The sequence below is a fragment of the Alosa pseudoharengus genome, unplaced genomic scaffold (genome assembly GCF_046254945.1).
Source record: "Alosa pseudoharengus isolate Yale_2024_CS ecotype anadromous, Long Island Sound unplaced genomic scaffold, YU_APseudo_1.1 YU_APseudo_1.1_scf_24, whole genome shotgun sequence".
Lineage (NCBI taxonomy): Eukaryota > Metazoa > Chordata > Actinopteri > Clupeiformes > Clupeidae > Alosa > Alosa pseudoharengus.
The window spans coordinates 5,093,452-5,111,583 of NW_027468689.1; the positions used below are offsets into that span (position 1 = coordinate 5,093,452).

Sequence of the window (18,132 nt, forward strand, 5' to 3'; positions counted from 1 at the left end):
GAGTCAGGAGGGAAAGAAACACTTCAACAGTATGCATTTGCAATGTCAAAATTTAATTTGGTAAAATCTTACAATTGACAGTTGTCTTCATGTAGTGCATAGTATCTACACTAGTCCATAAAGCAAATACTAACCTCTACTGGGAGTGAGAAGCCCAATAAAAAGTCTCACTTGGCTGCTAGAGTAGCACACACAAAGAGGGCCTCCTCCTCAGGATGCCCAAATAATCCATCTGAACATTATAGTACACCACATGTAGGATGCTTTCTTTTATAAATTTCTCATGTGCCAGTTATAAAGGGTGGGGTGGGGGAAAAGGGGCTAAAAAAACAAAAACAAAACACTATTTACTGACAACAATGTACTGTTATTTTTTTTAATTTCCAAACCTTGGCATGGTGGTAAGCTTTCAAATTTTGACAGCCAAATTGAATTGATCCAAATGCACACGAGGCCGATAGTTGACACTAACAACCTCACACTATCCCAATAAACAACTTTCACTCAGGTGACAAACATTCAAGTGCCAGTGTTTTTACCGTCTTTTGGTCAAGTTAATTGAAAGTATCACTTTTTAGGCATATAAAAATAAATACTTTTCAAAAATGCTTAATAAATTACAGTCTAGCAGCAAAAGTAGAATCTAGTAATCTGTGCAAATGGCTAAATTCTCCACTGCCAATTTCCTGGTCCCAAATAAACCCAGGTAAAATACTGAGAACCCTTTCCCCTTTTGTAAACAAGCTGCGTTTTAACAATCTTTACACATAAGGACATGTACGAGACATCTATAAAACTGCACACGTGCAATCAATAAAATAACTTTAATAAAACTTGATGGGTGTAATGTAAGAGAATCTAGACCCAACTTGTAGCACCACACAACTTCTGTTACCACAACACTGTCAGTGCATTGGTATTGGGCTAAGAATGGATTATTCATTTGAAATATATCAAGGCACAACACAGTTGAAAGTGAATATATTGCACTTCAGTCAAAAGACTTCTCATGCCCACTCCCAAATGACTTTCTCCTTGAGAAAAAATTATGCCGCCTGCCTGGGGGGGGGGGGGGGACGACACCCCTCGACGACTCGGCCACGAACCACTGATATAGTCTCCACAGTACACTAACAGCAACCCCAAACTCTAGATTTCCTCACATTAGCTGCCAAAATACACAGTCAGAATGGAACAAGCATCGAACAGCACCCAATCAGATGGTAACATTAGTTGTATCAAAGAATGACTACAACAAAAACAAAAAAAAAGTAATTATGCTTCAAAAGCCACACCTTGTGAAGCTCCTATGTTTTTTGATATCCTACCATATTCTACAGTTAGCCTCAGCTGACCGCTTAGCTTCCAAAGGGGAACAACACCCAGCCGTGAGTTTAATGGCGGGTGGAACTGTGCCTCAAACGAGTTACGCCTTACGCCTGTATGTCTTTTTTTTAACGCAGCTTGAAAAAAAAAAAAGAGACCAAGAAAATTAAGTGAAAAAAAAAAATGATTGTTTTATGATTGCGTAGTGAAAAAAAAAAAGCCTTCTGTAGATTTTGTCTCCTTGACCAAAACAAAAACACTAGCATGGGACCATTGCAGTGGTAGCATTAACACACACTCTACTCCTGTGGTAATAATGTAGCCATTCCACTTTTGCAAATGCTGCTTTTGTACAATTCCAATCTCACATTATGATTAAGATAGACATTTACTCGATATCCATCCTGTTTCCATACAGTTCAAGTAAGAATGCGCTAACATACCATTCACACGCTAGTCTCTCAAAATCAACTAGCTGCCTTTGCAGATAAGCTAAAATGAATGGCCTTTAAGTTGAAGCACCAAGTGCCTTTGCAGCTCTGTAAACACATTCTGAGAAAATTAAATAATGACTGAATATTAAGATTATGCACTGGAATGGCTTGATCAACAAAATCCAAAAGGTACCTTTAAAGAACTAGTGAACAGATCACGTTTTCATTTGAAATGCATTTTTTGCCAGATCATTGCTTCCAATAAAGGAACGCAACCTATGATCAGGTCACAGGATGGCTGGTGACAAAATTTGAAAAGTTCAAAATGGAATAATGACTGACAAGTCATTATTTCGCAAGACATTTGCCAAGGTTTGATTTAATCTGAGCTCAATTATTTGCCTTTTAAGAAAATATAAAACTTGAAGTTCATGGCCTGGTGTCAGTAAGTACATTGCTTTTTAAAAAAAGCAAATGTAAAAGGAAAAAAAAACAAAAAACAAAAAAAGACAGTACATTATCAAGTGATTCTTTGTTCTGCAAAAGATAAGTAAGATTCAAATAACATAGTCTTTGACTTGGTCATTCATCTTTGTGTCACAGAACAAGCAGTAGACAGTAATGTTTTCTTTCTGTCAAGTAAACTGTGGATATGTTCTTGTGATGCGTGCCACAATTTTTTTCCCCCCAACCAAGTCATCACAAAGAATCACAACTTATAATGTACGGATAGGGTCCTCAAGCTACATATGGTTATTCAAACTGGCTAACATGTGGTTCTCATTCAGCAAATAGGGCTGTATGAGCCCATCAACATGTATCGAGTGGAGGGCTGAAAAATTCGGGGCATTTGAATTATTAATTGCCCCACCAGTCCACTTGTGAGTGAGAGTAGCTTCCTCCATATCCGTCATTGCCGTAGAAATTCCCAAAGCCACCTGAAAACGAAGACAACAGTCTCAGAGGCCTTGCGCCGACATAACTGAACAGTGCGGTCTCTTCAGACGCAACAAAAGAGGATTTGTACAGTGAGACTGACACTTACCACCACCACCACCAAATCCACGATTTCCTCCATGGCCCGCGGTGCTGCGGCCGCCTCGGCCTCCAAAGCCGCCACTGCTGCCAACGCTGCTGCCTCCGCCGCCACTCGTCTGCCTGTAGTCCCGGGCTCCGAACCCTCCAGAGAACCTACTGTAGAAGCCAATCAGAAGCTGTTACAATACACTCCAGAGAACCTACTGTAGAAGCCAATCAGAAGCTGTTAAAATACACTCTAGAGAACCCATAAACGCAAACACTCATTCGCTTTACACAAATACAATATTGTTTCTTTACTTCATAACATGCACATCACATATCAGTAGGTAATGCATGCATCATGACTGATGAGCTACTTCAAGAGTGAAAAACAGAGTTCCTTGTGTGCCCTGAAAAATTAACAAGTTCCTTTTAGATCTAAGGTAGAACACCTTCATTTGCATCTAATACCTGGATAGAACTTAAAATTTTAAGTCTTTGACATGCTAAAGGAAAAGACAAAAAACACATAGAACAGTGAGTAAGTACCCCTTAGAGCGTCCGCGACTGGTACTTTTGTGCTGATGCTCGAAGGCAAGACTCTCCAGCCAGGATGGCACTTCCTGTTTGGCTTCCACCACCAGGTCCAACAGGTCCTTGGTGATGTTTGAGTTTTTATCATTGAAGAACGAAGTGGCCAGGCCTGGTACAATGAAAAGCACCGATACACACATTGTGTCAACACTTTAAAAGCAAAGCCATTAGATCACAGTACATCATGCATGAGATTCATAGCAAAGCAGCTGCTGTCACCACTAAACATTGTCCCCCAGATTCAGATGTGTAGTTCTGAAATATGCTCCATATGCTTTGTTACTGCCCTTTGGACTGATTGCTGCATCAAACAAAACATCTTTTTTTCCCCATTACACAATATTAAATACAAAATATCGTTAAGTGTAAGCCAATGAGCTTACCCAGATTTCCTACACGGCCTGTACGTCCAATGCGGTGGACATACTCCTCAATGTCACTTGGAAGATCAAAGTTGATGACGTGTTTCACGTGAGGGATGTCCAGTCCTCGAGCAGCCACCTGTATGGATGCACCATATTAAATTCATTCCCTGTCCAACACGCATTACTTGGATCAATATTGTAATACATTTCTATAGCTCAGTTTGCGTTTATGGTTCTTATCAGACGCTTTCGTCCAAAGCAACTTACAAGAAACATTACAATAACATTAAAATGAACGGTTTAAAGTCATATAGCCTAAATCAAGGGTTCTCAAACTTTTCCGAGCCTGCACCCCCAAACCTTTCTACAGTGCATGAAAGCCCCCCTGACACAGTTTGGCGCCACCCCCACCATATCTAGGTGGTTGTATAGATATGTAATAGTGCCTACTGCTACTACCACGATTACTATTATAGGACATAATTGTGCACTGACTCCTCCTCAGTTTTCACCACAGATGGGAAAAAAAAAGACTTCCAAAAAAGATGAACGATTCAGCACCTTTACTGTAGTTGAGTTTGCGAGACAGAAATGAGGAAAATAGTGTTTAAAATGTCAATTTATATTGCAGCCTAATGCTGCTTGCACATTTTAAATCTAAAATAAGGAGGAATATGAGGAGCCCTGCAAGGCTGCTTTTAACTGTAAAGAACGCATCTGCAATCAAACCTGACTCAAATCAAATAGCCTGCATTATGTCCTTTCTGTGGATGTCTGATTTAGTTGTTGACAGAGCGGTCTTTGAGATCTAAAATGATGCATTTTAGTTTTTAATTGGCCAAGCTGAGGAGTGATGTCTGTTATCATTCATGTAAATATAGGCCGATTCATGTCCATTGCATTTTCAACGGCAAAGTCCATGGCATGCGCCCCACAGAAATATTGTTTCATTATGCGAGTGAGATGTCCGCGCTCTCGCGTCCCACTCACAACATGTTCCCGCCCCACCAGGGGGCGCGCCCCCCAGTTTGAGAACCACTGCCCTAAATAATACAAAAATACCAATATTAGTAACATACTAAAATGTTTACAAAAAATTATTTTTTAATAACAATAATTCTTTTTTTTTTAGATTTTCTTAATGAGCAAACAAATAATAGCCTTAAGGGAAATACCAATAGTAATAAAATGTTATTTATAAAATATAGAATAAAATAAAAAATATAATATATTAAATAAGATTTTTTTTAAAAAAGAACATACAGCTGTGGCCACCAGAATGGGGCATCTTCCGGAGCGGAACTGGTGAAGAGCCTCCTCGCGGTCTCTCTGTGAGCGGTCACCGTGAATGCTGGTGCAGCCATAGCCCTCCCGGTACAGGAAGTCTTCCAGGGCATCAGCACCCTTCTTGGTCTCCACAAACACCAAAGTGAGGGATTCCTTGCCTGAGACAACACAAACAAGTAGTTTGGAAAGAGGCACCAGGTGAAATTAGCAAAGAAGGACAAAAAAGGCCACAGGAAAAAACGGTAGGGGGGGGGGGGGTGCACAACCAGCCTAATCTCGGACAGGAACACAAAACAACTCTAAAATGAACATGAAGACAATGGCACATATACTTCTAGTATACCCAATGGCACATTCCCCGTGACCAAACATGGGCTCAGAAGACTTCAACGTGCAAATTCCTGAGAAAGATTGGTTAATGAAATCAGTAAATACTAATTAAGATTAATGATCAATGGACGTCATAGCTGACAATGAAGAATGTGATTGCTTCAAACTAAACAAGTTTTCTGATACGCAGTGACTTCATTCCCACGTGGTCGTCACAACTGCCTCAAAGTAAATTTTGCGGAAAAGACAAGAAAATGGTTTGAAAACAAGACATTAATTGTTATACACTGGAGTATGGACCCATAGTTCATAATAACAACAAGGGTGTCACGATTCTCAATTTCATTTTCAATTTTAAAGTCATGATTCAATTAAATTTTCGATATCTTTTAAATTATATTATTAATGCATTTCTTGTTGTTTACTTTTCTTGCCGTATTTCCAGTTCTGTTTTGGGGGCTTTTATTTTGAAACCACATGAACATAAATTAAATAACACTGAAAAATAATTTGATTGTTATAGCACACTCCGAAGAGACATAAGGTTAATAATGTTCACGGAATATTACACTGATAATGTGCATTTTATACCTTAAAGTAATTTTGGACTATCTAGAACTTCACTTGCAAAGTTGAGTAGCCCAAGTTAGTGTTAACTGACATGAACCTCAAAATACGTCCACACTGGTGAGATCAGAGAAGCAGGAGGGGGTTGCAGTTTGATTGATATGCTTCATAACTTGCTATATCTTCAAATTTGAGGAGAATGTTGCCAGGCCGCACTTCAACATGTGTGTTTTTCCCTCTTGGCATCCATGCTGGACGTGACATTGGTGGTGTGGCTGCATCGTCAATTCTACCTATGATTTTGACGCTCGAGATTGTGATGTCATATCAATAGATTTTCAACTTAAAACCGAGATCGTGACACTCTTAAACAACAATAATAATAATGATAATAATGGTTCCTACAAGGGATGGTATGGGTTGAGAGGAAGAAAGAGGGATGGATATGAATAAACATTCATCATGTGACAAAAAAAGGCCAAAATACATAAAGCTTTACATATACAATAGATCACCACAACCAAAAATTGCACAAGAGTAGGCACTAATCTAAACTGGTTGGTACAATGTTCACAGAAAATGAAATGAAAACAGGGTATGACTATGGGCTGGGCATTCTGTGTCCACAGGGTAAGGAGAAATATTTCAACTCACCAGGCTTCCCGAGGTTTTCAGCAGTTGGTTCCTGACCCTCGCTAGGCATAACTTTGAATAAAACCAAACCTTGCAATAAACTTTTGAATTTTAGCCGCCATCATTCCCCACAACACAATTAAGACAAATTTACAGCAAGTGGACAATTGTTTGTCACTGTATTATTGGTGTTTTATATAGTAGGCATGCCCTTCAGACTAATTTTGATTTAACGATAAATCTGATATTCTACAAACTAGAGTGTATTTTTGGATGGTCTAAAGTTTCATCGGGGACCAAAAAAACCTTGATGGAGCAGTTTTGGAGCAGCTACATGCCATCTTGTTGTGAATGCATATTCTGGTCTTACTGCTTTGATTAACATAATTTGGTCTCAAACAAAAATGTACACTTTATCATCCAAAAATACACCTACCCATCTTGTAGAATACTGGATTTGGCCTTGAAACAAGGGGTCAGAAACAGGTCGTGACTGCTCACCTGTAGCGTTAAGGAGATCCAGCAGGAAAGACCTCTTATCACTCTCTTCCACCCAAACCACCTTCTGCGTAATGTTCTCTGAAGTTGAGCCCACGCGGCCCACGGCAAGGAAGATGTAGTCCTCCAGGAAGTCACGAGCCAATATCTGGGGAAAATCAGTTAAAGGTTGTATTAGTGATAGCGGGGATACATCACTTCTGTTGATGTTCAAACAAAACAGAGAGCTTGTTCGCTACTTCCTCCCCCTCCCGTGCAATAAAACCTCACCTGGATCTCTTTGGGGAACGTGGCACTGAACATCATGGTCTGGCGCACGCCTTTGGGTGGCATAGTGTCCTGCTCAACGATACGACGAATCTGGGGCTCGAAACCCATGTCCAACATACGGTCAGCCTCGTCCAGGATCAGGTAACTGCAAGCAGGACAATGCAGCATTTATCCAACAACTTATTGGTGATGAGTTATCTTTTTACTCTAGTTTTTACTCTTGTTCTTTTTAGTATGTAAGGGCCATATATACCAGCAGTGGTCCATGCCAATCTTGCCCCTCTCCATCATGTCCACCAAACGTCCAGGCGTTGCCACCAGAAGGTGACAACCGCGCTCCAATTCACGAATTTGTTGGCCGATGTCAGCTCCTCCATACACTACACATGGACGCACACGGGATCGATATGCGAACTGAGGACAAAAAACAAATATTTAAGACAACAGAAAATGAATAAGCTTCCAACACAGAACATAAATAACATAAATAACATAAATAACATAACAAATAACTTCAGCTTAGTTACCTTCCTGGCTTCATCATAGATCTGCAATGCCAACTCTCTTGTTGGGGCCAAGACCAGAGCGAGGGGATACTGCTTACGGCGGCCATATCTACCATTGTCCTGTCAACACAACATTTTCATGCTACTGAAACAACTATTGCTTCTTAAAGTAAAAGTTGACTAACATTTAGCAGACGTCGAGTCAACATATACCAGTTACCACTGCTAACTCCTAATACACGCTCATTCGGCAGTACCTGGGCATTGTTCTTGGCGGCCTGTATGGCCTCTCCCGGTCCCTCTGTGTAGATCTGGCTGAGCACAGGCAGCAAAAATGCGGCTGTTTTCCCAGAACCTGTAACGAATTTCACATGGCAAACAAATTACAGCATATTACAACAAGTTGTTTTATTGCTTGAGAGAGTGTAACAGGCAGGCTACACTAGCCACGTAACTGAAGTGTTCGGTTCACGAAAAATTAGACCAGTCTTCTAAAACTATTTTTACGCTCCTCGAACAGAGCGCTTAAATTGTGGACCTGGTGTAGCCCGTTTGTAAAGGTGGCTGTGCAAGGGGCATGCATCTAGAGGTGTTTGGGTGTACAGGTGTTTGGGTGTACAGGTGTGACGTACCTGTCTGAGCACAGGCCATTAGGTCTCTCTTGGATTTGATGATGGGAATGGCATGCTTCTGCACCGGAGTGGGACGTGTGTAACGACTCAGTGCGATGTTGCCCATGATGATCTCCCCCATATCAATATCTTGAAACTGCCAGAGGATAAAATAAAATAAAAATAAGTATCAACCTTTTCAAATAAGAGTTCAAGCACACACAAAAAGGGACTAAAGGGCATTTCAAATTGTATACTGTTGTTTAAAACAAAATAATGCAGTCAACTTACCATATCAATGGGAGAAGGGCTGTCGTGTCCTGTTGCCTCCACAGGAATGTCATCATAATTATCAAAATTGATTCCTGTGTTGCACCCGGCAAACAGTTCGCTGGAAACAAAAAGAACAATATTTTAAGTCTCCCAACTAAGAATTGTCAGACTTGTTAAAAGAGTAGAACAGAGCTCTGTTCTTTTTTTATTTTTGTTAAGTTTTGGTGATGTGAACTCACTTCTCTGTTCGCTCATTGCGGGACAGAGGTTTGGACCAATCTTCCTCCTCTCTCGAGTCGTCCAGCCAACGACCATTTCCTCCACCTCCAAAACCTCCACGTTCATATCTACCAATTACATCACAACCGAATATGTAACTGATCTTATACCAATACTAAGACTTGTTCCAGTAATACCAACCTACAGAATAGTAACATGATTATTGTAACTGGCCAGTAAGTCATGTCATGCGAGTAGCTCACCTTCCCCTTGTAGAGGTACGATCATAGGCAGATTTTCCTCGGTCGTTACGGCTGCCAAAGCTTGTGTAAGCATCTTTCTGAACATTCCAACCACCGCCATTGTCCTTGGTTTCATACCCAAATCCTATAAACAAAAAAAATTAAAAGTAAAAAAAAAAAAAAATACCAGATAGGTATTTCTTGAAGCGTGAGTTCATCATCCTGTACTACAATATAACAAAAAAAAAAATATCCTCACCTGAATTCTGCATAGGCTGGGCAGGGTTATAGGAACTTCCACCTCTACCACGGAATCCTCCGCGACCACCACCACGGTCCTGGCGAATGCCGCCACGTCCGTTCATGCCATTCGCATCATTGTATCCATTCACAAAGCCATTATTGCGCCCACCATCCCATCCTCCAGCATCTGTGGAGAAGCATGTGAATGAAACAACTGAGACATTTTTATTGACCAGCAAGGCTGCTTGTAGGCCTAGGAAGCTTGAAGACTGCTCCCAAGTATAGCATCATGGTGGACTACAGTATAGTCACACAAATGAACCTCTGCCTACCAAACCTGTTCTTAGCAACTTCAAGCAACAATTTGGTTGGGACACTTGCGCTTGGTCGTACTGGTCAAAACCATTTTCAGTGGTAGTGGGAGCCACTGTTGGTTCGCCCAAGTTCGTTCATCTTTAAAATGAGTGAGAACAGGTTACATTTACACGCTTCTCCTTTTAACATTAGCCCTCACAAGCAGAGGCGCAACGCCACAAAATACACCAATCAGAAGCAAGAGATTCATTTCTAGCTTATTTTCAATGATTAAATTAGTCACAACACAAATCTCAGGGGTAGGATGGTGATCAGGTTTGTACCAGATGTGTTTGCATATGTCACCCAACACATAAGCAGACTTCTACATTTACACTGGCCAAAAGACTAATAATCATTCAACCTCCAAGTTAAGATTGCTCCACTGTTTACTTGAAATTTAGAAAGTTGGAAAACAAATGTTCTGTTTAGCAATGGGTTGAAAACATTGCCACCAAATGGTAACATCATCTGTAGAAGTTACAAAAATACAATGCTGGAGTGGTGGATTAGAAAGCGTGTTGTATTTTGGGAATGAAAAAAAAAAAATGTGATGGTATCCAACAGCAAGACTGTATTGACACACAAGGGATCTCACAACTCTGACTGGACGTGTCTTGGAAATAGTGGATAATCATGCATGAACATGAACATACACCTAACAAAGTATCTTTCTCAAAAAAAAAAAAGGCCGTGATACACTTACAGCTGTTCCCAGGCCCAACTGAGTACCCGCTCTGTCTACCAGAGGTAAATGCATTTCCTGCTAAGAGAAGAAATATGTAATCAGGAAATATCAGAGCAATCAGCAATGATGCAATGATGAATAAATGCAGCTGAGACTGTAGAAACGTCAGACATGCTCTAGAAGGGTGATGGTCAAAATTCTATGCCATGATAGAGCCAATGCTCCACCTGTCTCGATCTGCTCAAGCTGGGAGAGAGCGTCATGTTCTTATTTGGTATTGACGTCTCTTTCTTTTGTTGTATTCTAAGAAGCCGAAGCAGCAGCAGTAGCAGTTATGCAGCGTCAATACTAGGTTGGCAGTGGCTGCCTCTAACAGCAGCCGCAGAATCATAAGCAGCCCTAATCCACCAAGACTAAGTATACTGCTTTGTGTTTACATAAATAAGTCATGTACTAAATGTCTTAAACCTATTCTGAGTGTTTCCTGTCTGAAGTTCAATTCCTTCCATTTTAGGCAAGTATTGCCTTTCCTTGGCTTTGAACACTAGATGCCATATTGTGCGTCATCACAGACACCAGGCACACCAGGGCTGGAAGCCATATTATGAAAAAGTAGCTAAAGTGAAACCACATCTCTTGTGATGGCCCATGAGTTGGACCTGCGCCAAAATGGAATGCGTTAATCATTAAACTCTTTCCAGAAGTCTCATGAAAATTGAGGTAGCAGCTTTTATGTAATACTGCACAGACAAACCACACTGAAAACATAACCTACATGGCCAAAGTGACCATCAAACTCTACCAAAGGATGAAGCTGCACAAGCACCATGAGTGTTTCTAGCTTTTCTCACTAGAATTGTATAGATCAAAGGATCTCAGTAAAATTCTGTAAGATTCAAGTCGTTTTCAATGCACCACTACAGTGTCAACAGTGCTATTTGACTTGTACTGTAGAGTGATGCCTGATTACTAGTAATCGGGTTTTTCGGCAACAGAAGACCCAAGTCCGCCTAAGATGGCAGACAGGGCAGATGACAGAGCTAGACAGAGCCATAGATACAGTAGCAGCATCAAATAACTGTAGCTGGAGAGAGAAAAGTGCATATCGAACATTGTGTCTACATTTCATTAGCCTGATGCATTTTTAGCCAAAGCGACTTAACATGGCAAACAGTTTAAGCTTTTTAAAGCAATTCTCGCAACAATTCTAGGACAATAAAAAAAAAGGTAGAGTACAACACGAATAAGTGCATCAATGAGTGCCGTTTTTAAACAGTCAAGTGTCAGTTCTAGTCAGGTGGTAAGTGCTAAAATCAGCAAGACTAGTTGTAAGTAGTGCTACAAGGAGATGTTCTCTGAAGAGCTGGGTCTTTTTGAAGATGGAGAGGGATGTCCCTGTTCTAGTAGGAACTGGTGACTCGTTTCACCAACGAGGAACAGATGAAAAAAGTTTGGATTGGCCTGAGTGTACCGGTGGCAGAGCTAGACATTGTTTGTCTGAGGAGCGCAACGGTCTGGAGGTAGCATATGCCTGTATGAGGGCATTCAAGTAGGTGGGAGCAGAACCAGAGACTACTTTGTAGGCAAGCGTTAAGAGACTTGAATTTGATGCGGGCAGCCATAGATAGCCAATGTAGCTGGATGAGGAGTAGGGTAACATGTGCCCTTTTGGGTTGGTTGTAGACCAGACGCGCCGCCGCATTCTGGATCATCTTTAGGGGTTTTACTGTGCAGGCTGGGAGACCTGTCAGGAGGGCGTTACAGTAGTCAAGTCACGAGATGACTATTGCCTGTACCAGGAGTTGAGTAGCAAGTCAAGTCAGTCCTGATTTTGCCGTATGTTGTAGAGTCCGAAATGGCGAGACCAAGGCAACATGATCAGAGAAGGTTAGTTGGTTGACGAGAACGACTCCTAAATTTCTTGCAGCCCTGGTAGGTGCAACAGACAGAGTCCATTTTGATGTTGATGTCATGATGTATGGTAGGTTTAGCTGGGAGGACCAGCAGTTCAGTCTTTGAGAGGTTTAGTTGGAGGTGGTGTGCCTTCATCCATGTAGATATGTCTAAGAGGCAATCTGAGATCCATGCCGAGATCAAGGGGTCATCAGGTGGAAAGGGCAGATAGAGCTGTGTGTCGTCTGCATAGCAGTGGTATGAGAAGTCATGCGAACGGATAATCCGTCCCAAAAGAGGTGGTGTAGATAGCAAAGAGAAGGGGGCCCAGCAGTGAGCCCTGGGGGACCCCTGTGGTGAGATAGTGAGTTGTCTAAGCCATGATACATTAAACAAGTCTCTACTGCCAACTGAGTTTGGTACGAGGCTAACGTTAGTTTGCAGAATTGCACCGTACCCACACCATATTCAAGTACTGAATGGGTAACTATGCTAACAGAAATCCAGTCTACTTGTTAGACCAGTTTGAAGAACACTAGTGCCTGTTGAAAGAGTTGTGAATCACTCATTGCTGTATATATGAACCTGCCGTATATTTCTTATGTTTATCAGCCATTTCAGTGTTTCCTCTAGGTTTTTTTTTTCCAGTGGCGGCAGGCCATTCGCTCTTGATAGCGCATGCCACTAACGTCTATAAAAACAATATATTTATGGAATAAAACTAGACAGGTATCTCGGATTAGCATTGCTGTTTATTGTTAAACTGCAATTTTCTGCAGCCAGCGGAGGGCATTTAGCCTACTATGCGGCCGGACAATATTGTGCGTCTCCCCTAATTCTGAAGCAGTGGCACCACTAAATGAAGAGGAAACACTGAGAAGAAAGTTAATGTTTTAAATAGGCTACATCAATACAATATAATACGTATACTTATTGTTAAATTACAACGTGAGCGGCAGCCAGCAGGGGAGGATACGTCTGCAGGATTATTTAAAAAGCAACTGCAACTACATTGTGCGTCTGCCCTGATTCTGATACCGTGGCGGTATTAATTTAAACCGTGGCGGGCCGCCATGATAAAAAAAACGTAGAGGAAACACTGCCCATTTATTTCTCTTGTCTATAACTTCCTTTAGATATAGAATTGAAAGGAAGACTTCTTGAGCACCTCTGCTTACTCCCAGGTGTGACCCTTTGTCTATAGAAACTAGGTGTCGCTTATGGCTGCTCAAAGTACTCACACTACTAAGACTGGAATTGGGAACAGGTCAATTATGCATTTATTATATTGAAAATGTATTTACACACGCAAAACAATGATGAACTATCAAAACATTACAGTGCAATTGGAAGGGGTATTTCTTGATGCATTATTATTTCATTTGTTTTAATTAAATAGAAATTGTTTCCAAGTCACCTGCACAATTGACCTAGAAGGCTAGAGAACTCCTTACCATTTTTGGAGACTTCTTTGTTCCTTAGATGAGGTGGAATGTAACGTCCTGGTGGTGGTACAGTTAAGAAGTCAAAACATTAACGGCATGTTAATTACCAATTATTATAATCATAATTATTATCAGTTCTTAAAATATAACAACTTTTCTGGCAGACTGGTAATATGTGTGAAAAAAAAACAAAAAACAAATACTTACGGCCAGTACCTCCGCCCTGCAGGTCTGGGTTCAAGTCTAGAGCAGCCAACTATAAAATAAAAAATAATAATAAATTAAGAGAGGAATAAATGAGTTCTTCGACAAGTATTACAAGACTTACAGAGCAGAATAAAAAAAATGTTGATGCAAGGAAAGAGTCTCTAGGTAAGTGGGCCTCTGCCATGAACACATTGCCTGCGGCAAATTGTGATGTGATCCCCATAGACAAGTGGGTAAGTCAAAACATGGCTTAGAACAGAAAACCTGCTTAGGTTACTTTAGCCAGATTTGGATGAGATTTGTTTAGCTGTGCTAGAAGGTGCCGCTTCAGAGAGGCTTTAGTGTGTCAACACTGATTTCTTAGCAAAAAATACACTACAAAGGCTAGATGCACAGATTAGGTAGTACTCTACGTCATAGGGTCAAAGGTCAAGGTCAAATGGTCCTTCATGTCATATCTATCAAGTTGCTTGACAGATCTTCATCAAAACAATGTTGGCATATGTCAATTTCTACAAGGGCCAGTAGAAAGTACTGAACAGTAGCTACAGCGAGTGAGACAGATTAGCAGCACAACCGCAACACAACAAACTTTCCTCATCTCAAAGATCTTAAACCATCTCTCCACTAGTTTAAATTAGCTAGTTACACCTGTAACTGCATGCAACAGTCAGGCAGAAGTCACAGAATTCACTCTCCTCCATGTCAGGTAACAAACACTCACATGCTAAAAAGTGGTAATACAATAAAGGCAAAAACTCTTAATTTTGAGACTAGGTCACTGTCTTCATTAGCACAACCCTTAGCACTTACACCACTCTGTGCTATTGCATTAATATATACTCTGCTGGTTTTTTTAGAGGAGTCTCTTTATAAATCATTCATAGCTTGTATAACAATTTATCCTCAAGATTTGTTTTATGACCACTGCCTATTTTCTGGTTTATGGAATGATAAACTTTCAAAGTCCTCTCTAAAAGTTGGCACCAAAATGTAAACAAAATGAAATCACAATTTTGATTTAAACATGGCTTCATCCAATATTCAGATTTCAAGTTTTAACATGCGTGTATGTTTAGGTAGATATAGACCCATTTGCTAATTTAAACATAAAATAAAAAAATAAAAAACATAAAGTTTCATTATAGAATCTATTTATTAGTATTATCATTCTTTTTTTTTACAAAATTCACCACTGCTCCTGCTTACTTTATTTACCTGGTGCCTAAAATGCGTCCAAACTCGTAAAAAAAAAATCAGGCTCAAATACAGTGGAACCTATCTCCGTTTGGATCTTTAGGACCCAATGTGATACCAAAAAAAGGTGTCCACCCCAAAAAGCTGTAACCTGACTGTTAAGACCTTGGGATTCTATGGAGAATGTACCTTTATGAGATCTGTCTGCAAGAATCCTCTGCATCTGGTTAGCTAACGTTAATCCAACCTTCATTAACAGATGCATGCTCAGCTAAATTAGTAACTGATCCAACGTTTGAGGCAACAGACTGTCAACAGTCTGTAGATTAAACAGTTACATCAGAGATCTTCTCATGTTAACATCGTGTTAGAAGCTATCTGGAGTTCTCAAAACGTGCAATCCTCCTCAAGTGTTGGTCGGCCCGTTTTTCAAGTTTAAAGTACATCTACGTTGGCAGGCAAGCGCTTCACTGCGTTCGAGTTTAACAATCACCAACAAGATTGTTTTCTTACCATGATACATGGCTATATAGACACTCGTTCTATGTTAATTAACGCATACAAGTTAAACTATTTGAAAAGTTTGTGTAATTTAAAACGTTTCGTAACATCGTAACGTTAAGTCGTCAATGATAAATCCAATAGCACGTGAAGGCAGCACAAGACCTAACGTTAGGCCAGCTAACCTACGCAGCTAGCCTTGCTAGCTAATATTACAAGTCGTTACCCGGCTTTATACGTGGCTAGCATTTTGGTGACATGTGACCTGAAAATTAGACAATGTACTTGTTTTTGTTGAAGAGTCGTGAATAACCTAAACATCTACATGCTGTAAAAGTACAAAACATGGGAGTTCAGCCATCGTCGCCATTAGAAACCATAACTAGCTTCCACCACCAACCTCCATTTTAACCAGCAGATTACGACGACACGCAATAAGCTAGCATAGCTAGTTAGCAAGATGACTGAACAGACTGAACAATCCAACGCTTAATACTTTGTAACTCGGCTTCCCGAGGAAATAGTACATCAAAAATAACAATGAGGACCACAAGTAAACCCACCTGCTGATCTAGACCGTGTACATTTTCAACGGCCACATGACTCATAGCTAACTAAAGAGAAGAGAGAAATTATCTGAAGGAAGGGTTCTTTGTTTGCCGGTATGCAGTCGTCCTCTTGGTCGTCGACGTCGTTTTCAATCTCCTCAAACACTTCCAAAAACTGGTGAAACTACACGAGTAATAAGAGTTTCTTGAATAAATTGGTTAATTTTAAACATATATCTATTGATGAGTTGTCTACAAAAGAAAAATCCGTCCAGAGTCAAGTTCTAAGCTTCGACGGCTTTAGTCGTGGCGGAAAAAAAATCTAGGCCGACAGGAAGGAAATGTATTGGTACGAACGTCCAAGTGAATGTATCGTGTCGGCGTCACAGGAGTAGGCCTACCTTTGCAGCGTGGCCACACATAAAATGGGTGGACCTATCAAGTGGGAGGAGTTATATTGTGAAACAGTGAAAACGTACAGCGCTTTAGAAAATAGAGGGCAAGAGGTTCTGTGAATAGTCTTCCAGATCATAGCACAGGTCTTCTGTGTGAAATCGTGTGTTATACGACATAGGCCTACAAAACATACTCTGTGCATGACATACCACTGTGCATGACATGATGTCTCAAAACACGAATTTTCAAACATGAACATGAAGACTGACCAGCAGAGTCAGAGACAGGCCTGACTATTATCACACAACACAACACGCAGCACAATGGAATCTTGGAAATATAAGGTTATCTGGACTCCTTTGACCAACTTTATTGGACATCATATGAATTGCAAACTGCGTTCTCTGAAATCCACTGTGCACTGTGAGAATGGGTGTTGCTAGAAAATAATTTTGGGCCCCCCACATGCTAGGGAGGTCTGGGGGCATGCCTCCCCGTTAGAACATTTTGAAAAATAACCCATTAAATGGTGACTTCTGTGGAAACCAACTGATAAATTGAGATAAATATCATACATTATAGCATATTGCAATACAGTCTATTGTAGGCTAAAACAAAACTAATTTATAGAAGAGCAAGTTTAGGCCTACGCAAGAGTAAATGATAGAAAGGGCTGAAATATAAAGGCTATCAGTTCATTTTGCTAACAATGACGTAGAACCATGGATTTGATCAGTTTGTAAATGTTTTGTTTCTAACTTAAACCAACACAAAGTTATAAAGTTGACTACATTATTTAGCGTACTTGATGATAATAAATGCTCTCTGGGGCCCCCTGTTAGTACTGCATCCTGCTACATCCCCCCCACCCCCCATGTGACATTCTGGGCAGTCCTGGTATGTTGGCATTTACGTGTGTGTGAATTAGCAATGTGCCAACTACCACTATCCCACACAACACACTCACATTGTTTGGGAATGGGTCATGGAAAATGATGGAAAGTTCAAGGTGCTCCCCCTGCCCACCAAATGCCCTAGAATTAAAACATGATATGTTACAAACAAATATGTTAGACCTCAAACTGAAATTAAAGTATACATTAGCTATAGAGGTGACAAAACATCTGCCCAGAACATTAGGTTATTTTCAACGATTCTCATCTACATGTAAAGCCATCCTTACACCAGAAGACTTTGACAAGATTCTTGAAAGATTGTAGTCTTTTGAGTAAAGCTTAAATGGGGGGCATAGTTAAAAAATTCTAATCTTTCAAGAATCTTTCCCAAATCTTGTCAAAGTCTTCTGATGTATGGGTAGGATTAGACATTCTCTATCCCCCTTGGTAGGACTCAAAAACAAAAATTTCACTTGGAGACTTGGACAGATGGACTGTTTCTTTGAAAGTAATGGTAAATAACTTAAAGGTACACATCAGTAACTGTAAGGAAAGGTTTCCTAGTTTTTTAATGCTGTAATGCTGAATA

The 18,132-nt window shown here is 40.4% G+C and overlaps 1 protein-coding gene across 5 annotated transcripts; it reads right to left on the bottom strand.

Moving 5' to 3' along the window:
- Nucleotides 1-32: 32 nt before the first annotated feature.
- Nucleotides 33-16,622, bottom strand: LOC143142176 (ATP-dependent RNA helicase DDX3X-like). Of its 5 annotated transcripts, none has more exons than XM_076302910.1 (20): nucleotides 16,267-16,621; nucleotides 14,006-14,054; nucleotides 13,808-13,855; nucleotides 10,479-10,535; nucleotides 9,435-9,605; nucleotides 9,197-9,320; nucleotides 8,954-9,061; nucleotides 8,733-8,832; nucleotides 8,463-8,598; nucleotides 8,088-8,185; nucleotides 7,852-7,950; nucleotides 7,578-7,738; nucleotides 7,325-7,469; nucleotides 7,058-7,202; nucleotides 6,578-6,628; nucleotides 5,003-5,184; nucleotides 3,758-3,875; nucleotides 3,330-3,483; nucleotides 2,806-2,954; nucleotides 33-2,698 (listed from the first exon to the last, which is right to left on the bottom strand). In XM_076302910.1, exons 1-20 carry the CDS (start codon nucleotides 16,309-16,311, stop codon nucleotides 2,619-2,621), a joined length of 2,220 nt encoding a protein of 739 aa, XP_076159025.1. In that variant the 5' UTR covers nucleotides 16,312-16,621; the 3' UTR covers nucleotides 33-2,618. The 5 variants fall into 5 exon arrangements, with proteins under 5 accessions (XP_076159025.1, XP_076159024.1, XP_076159026.1 ...); XM_076302909.1 differs by having other exon boundaries at nucleotides 10,479-10,538; XM_076302911.1 differs by lacking the exon at nucleotides 6,578-6,628 and having other exon boundaries at nucleotides 10,479-10,538; nucleotides 16,267-16,622.
- Nucleotides 16,623-18,132: the final 1,510 nt, after the last annotated feature.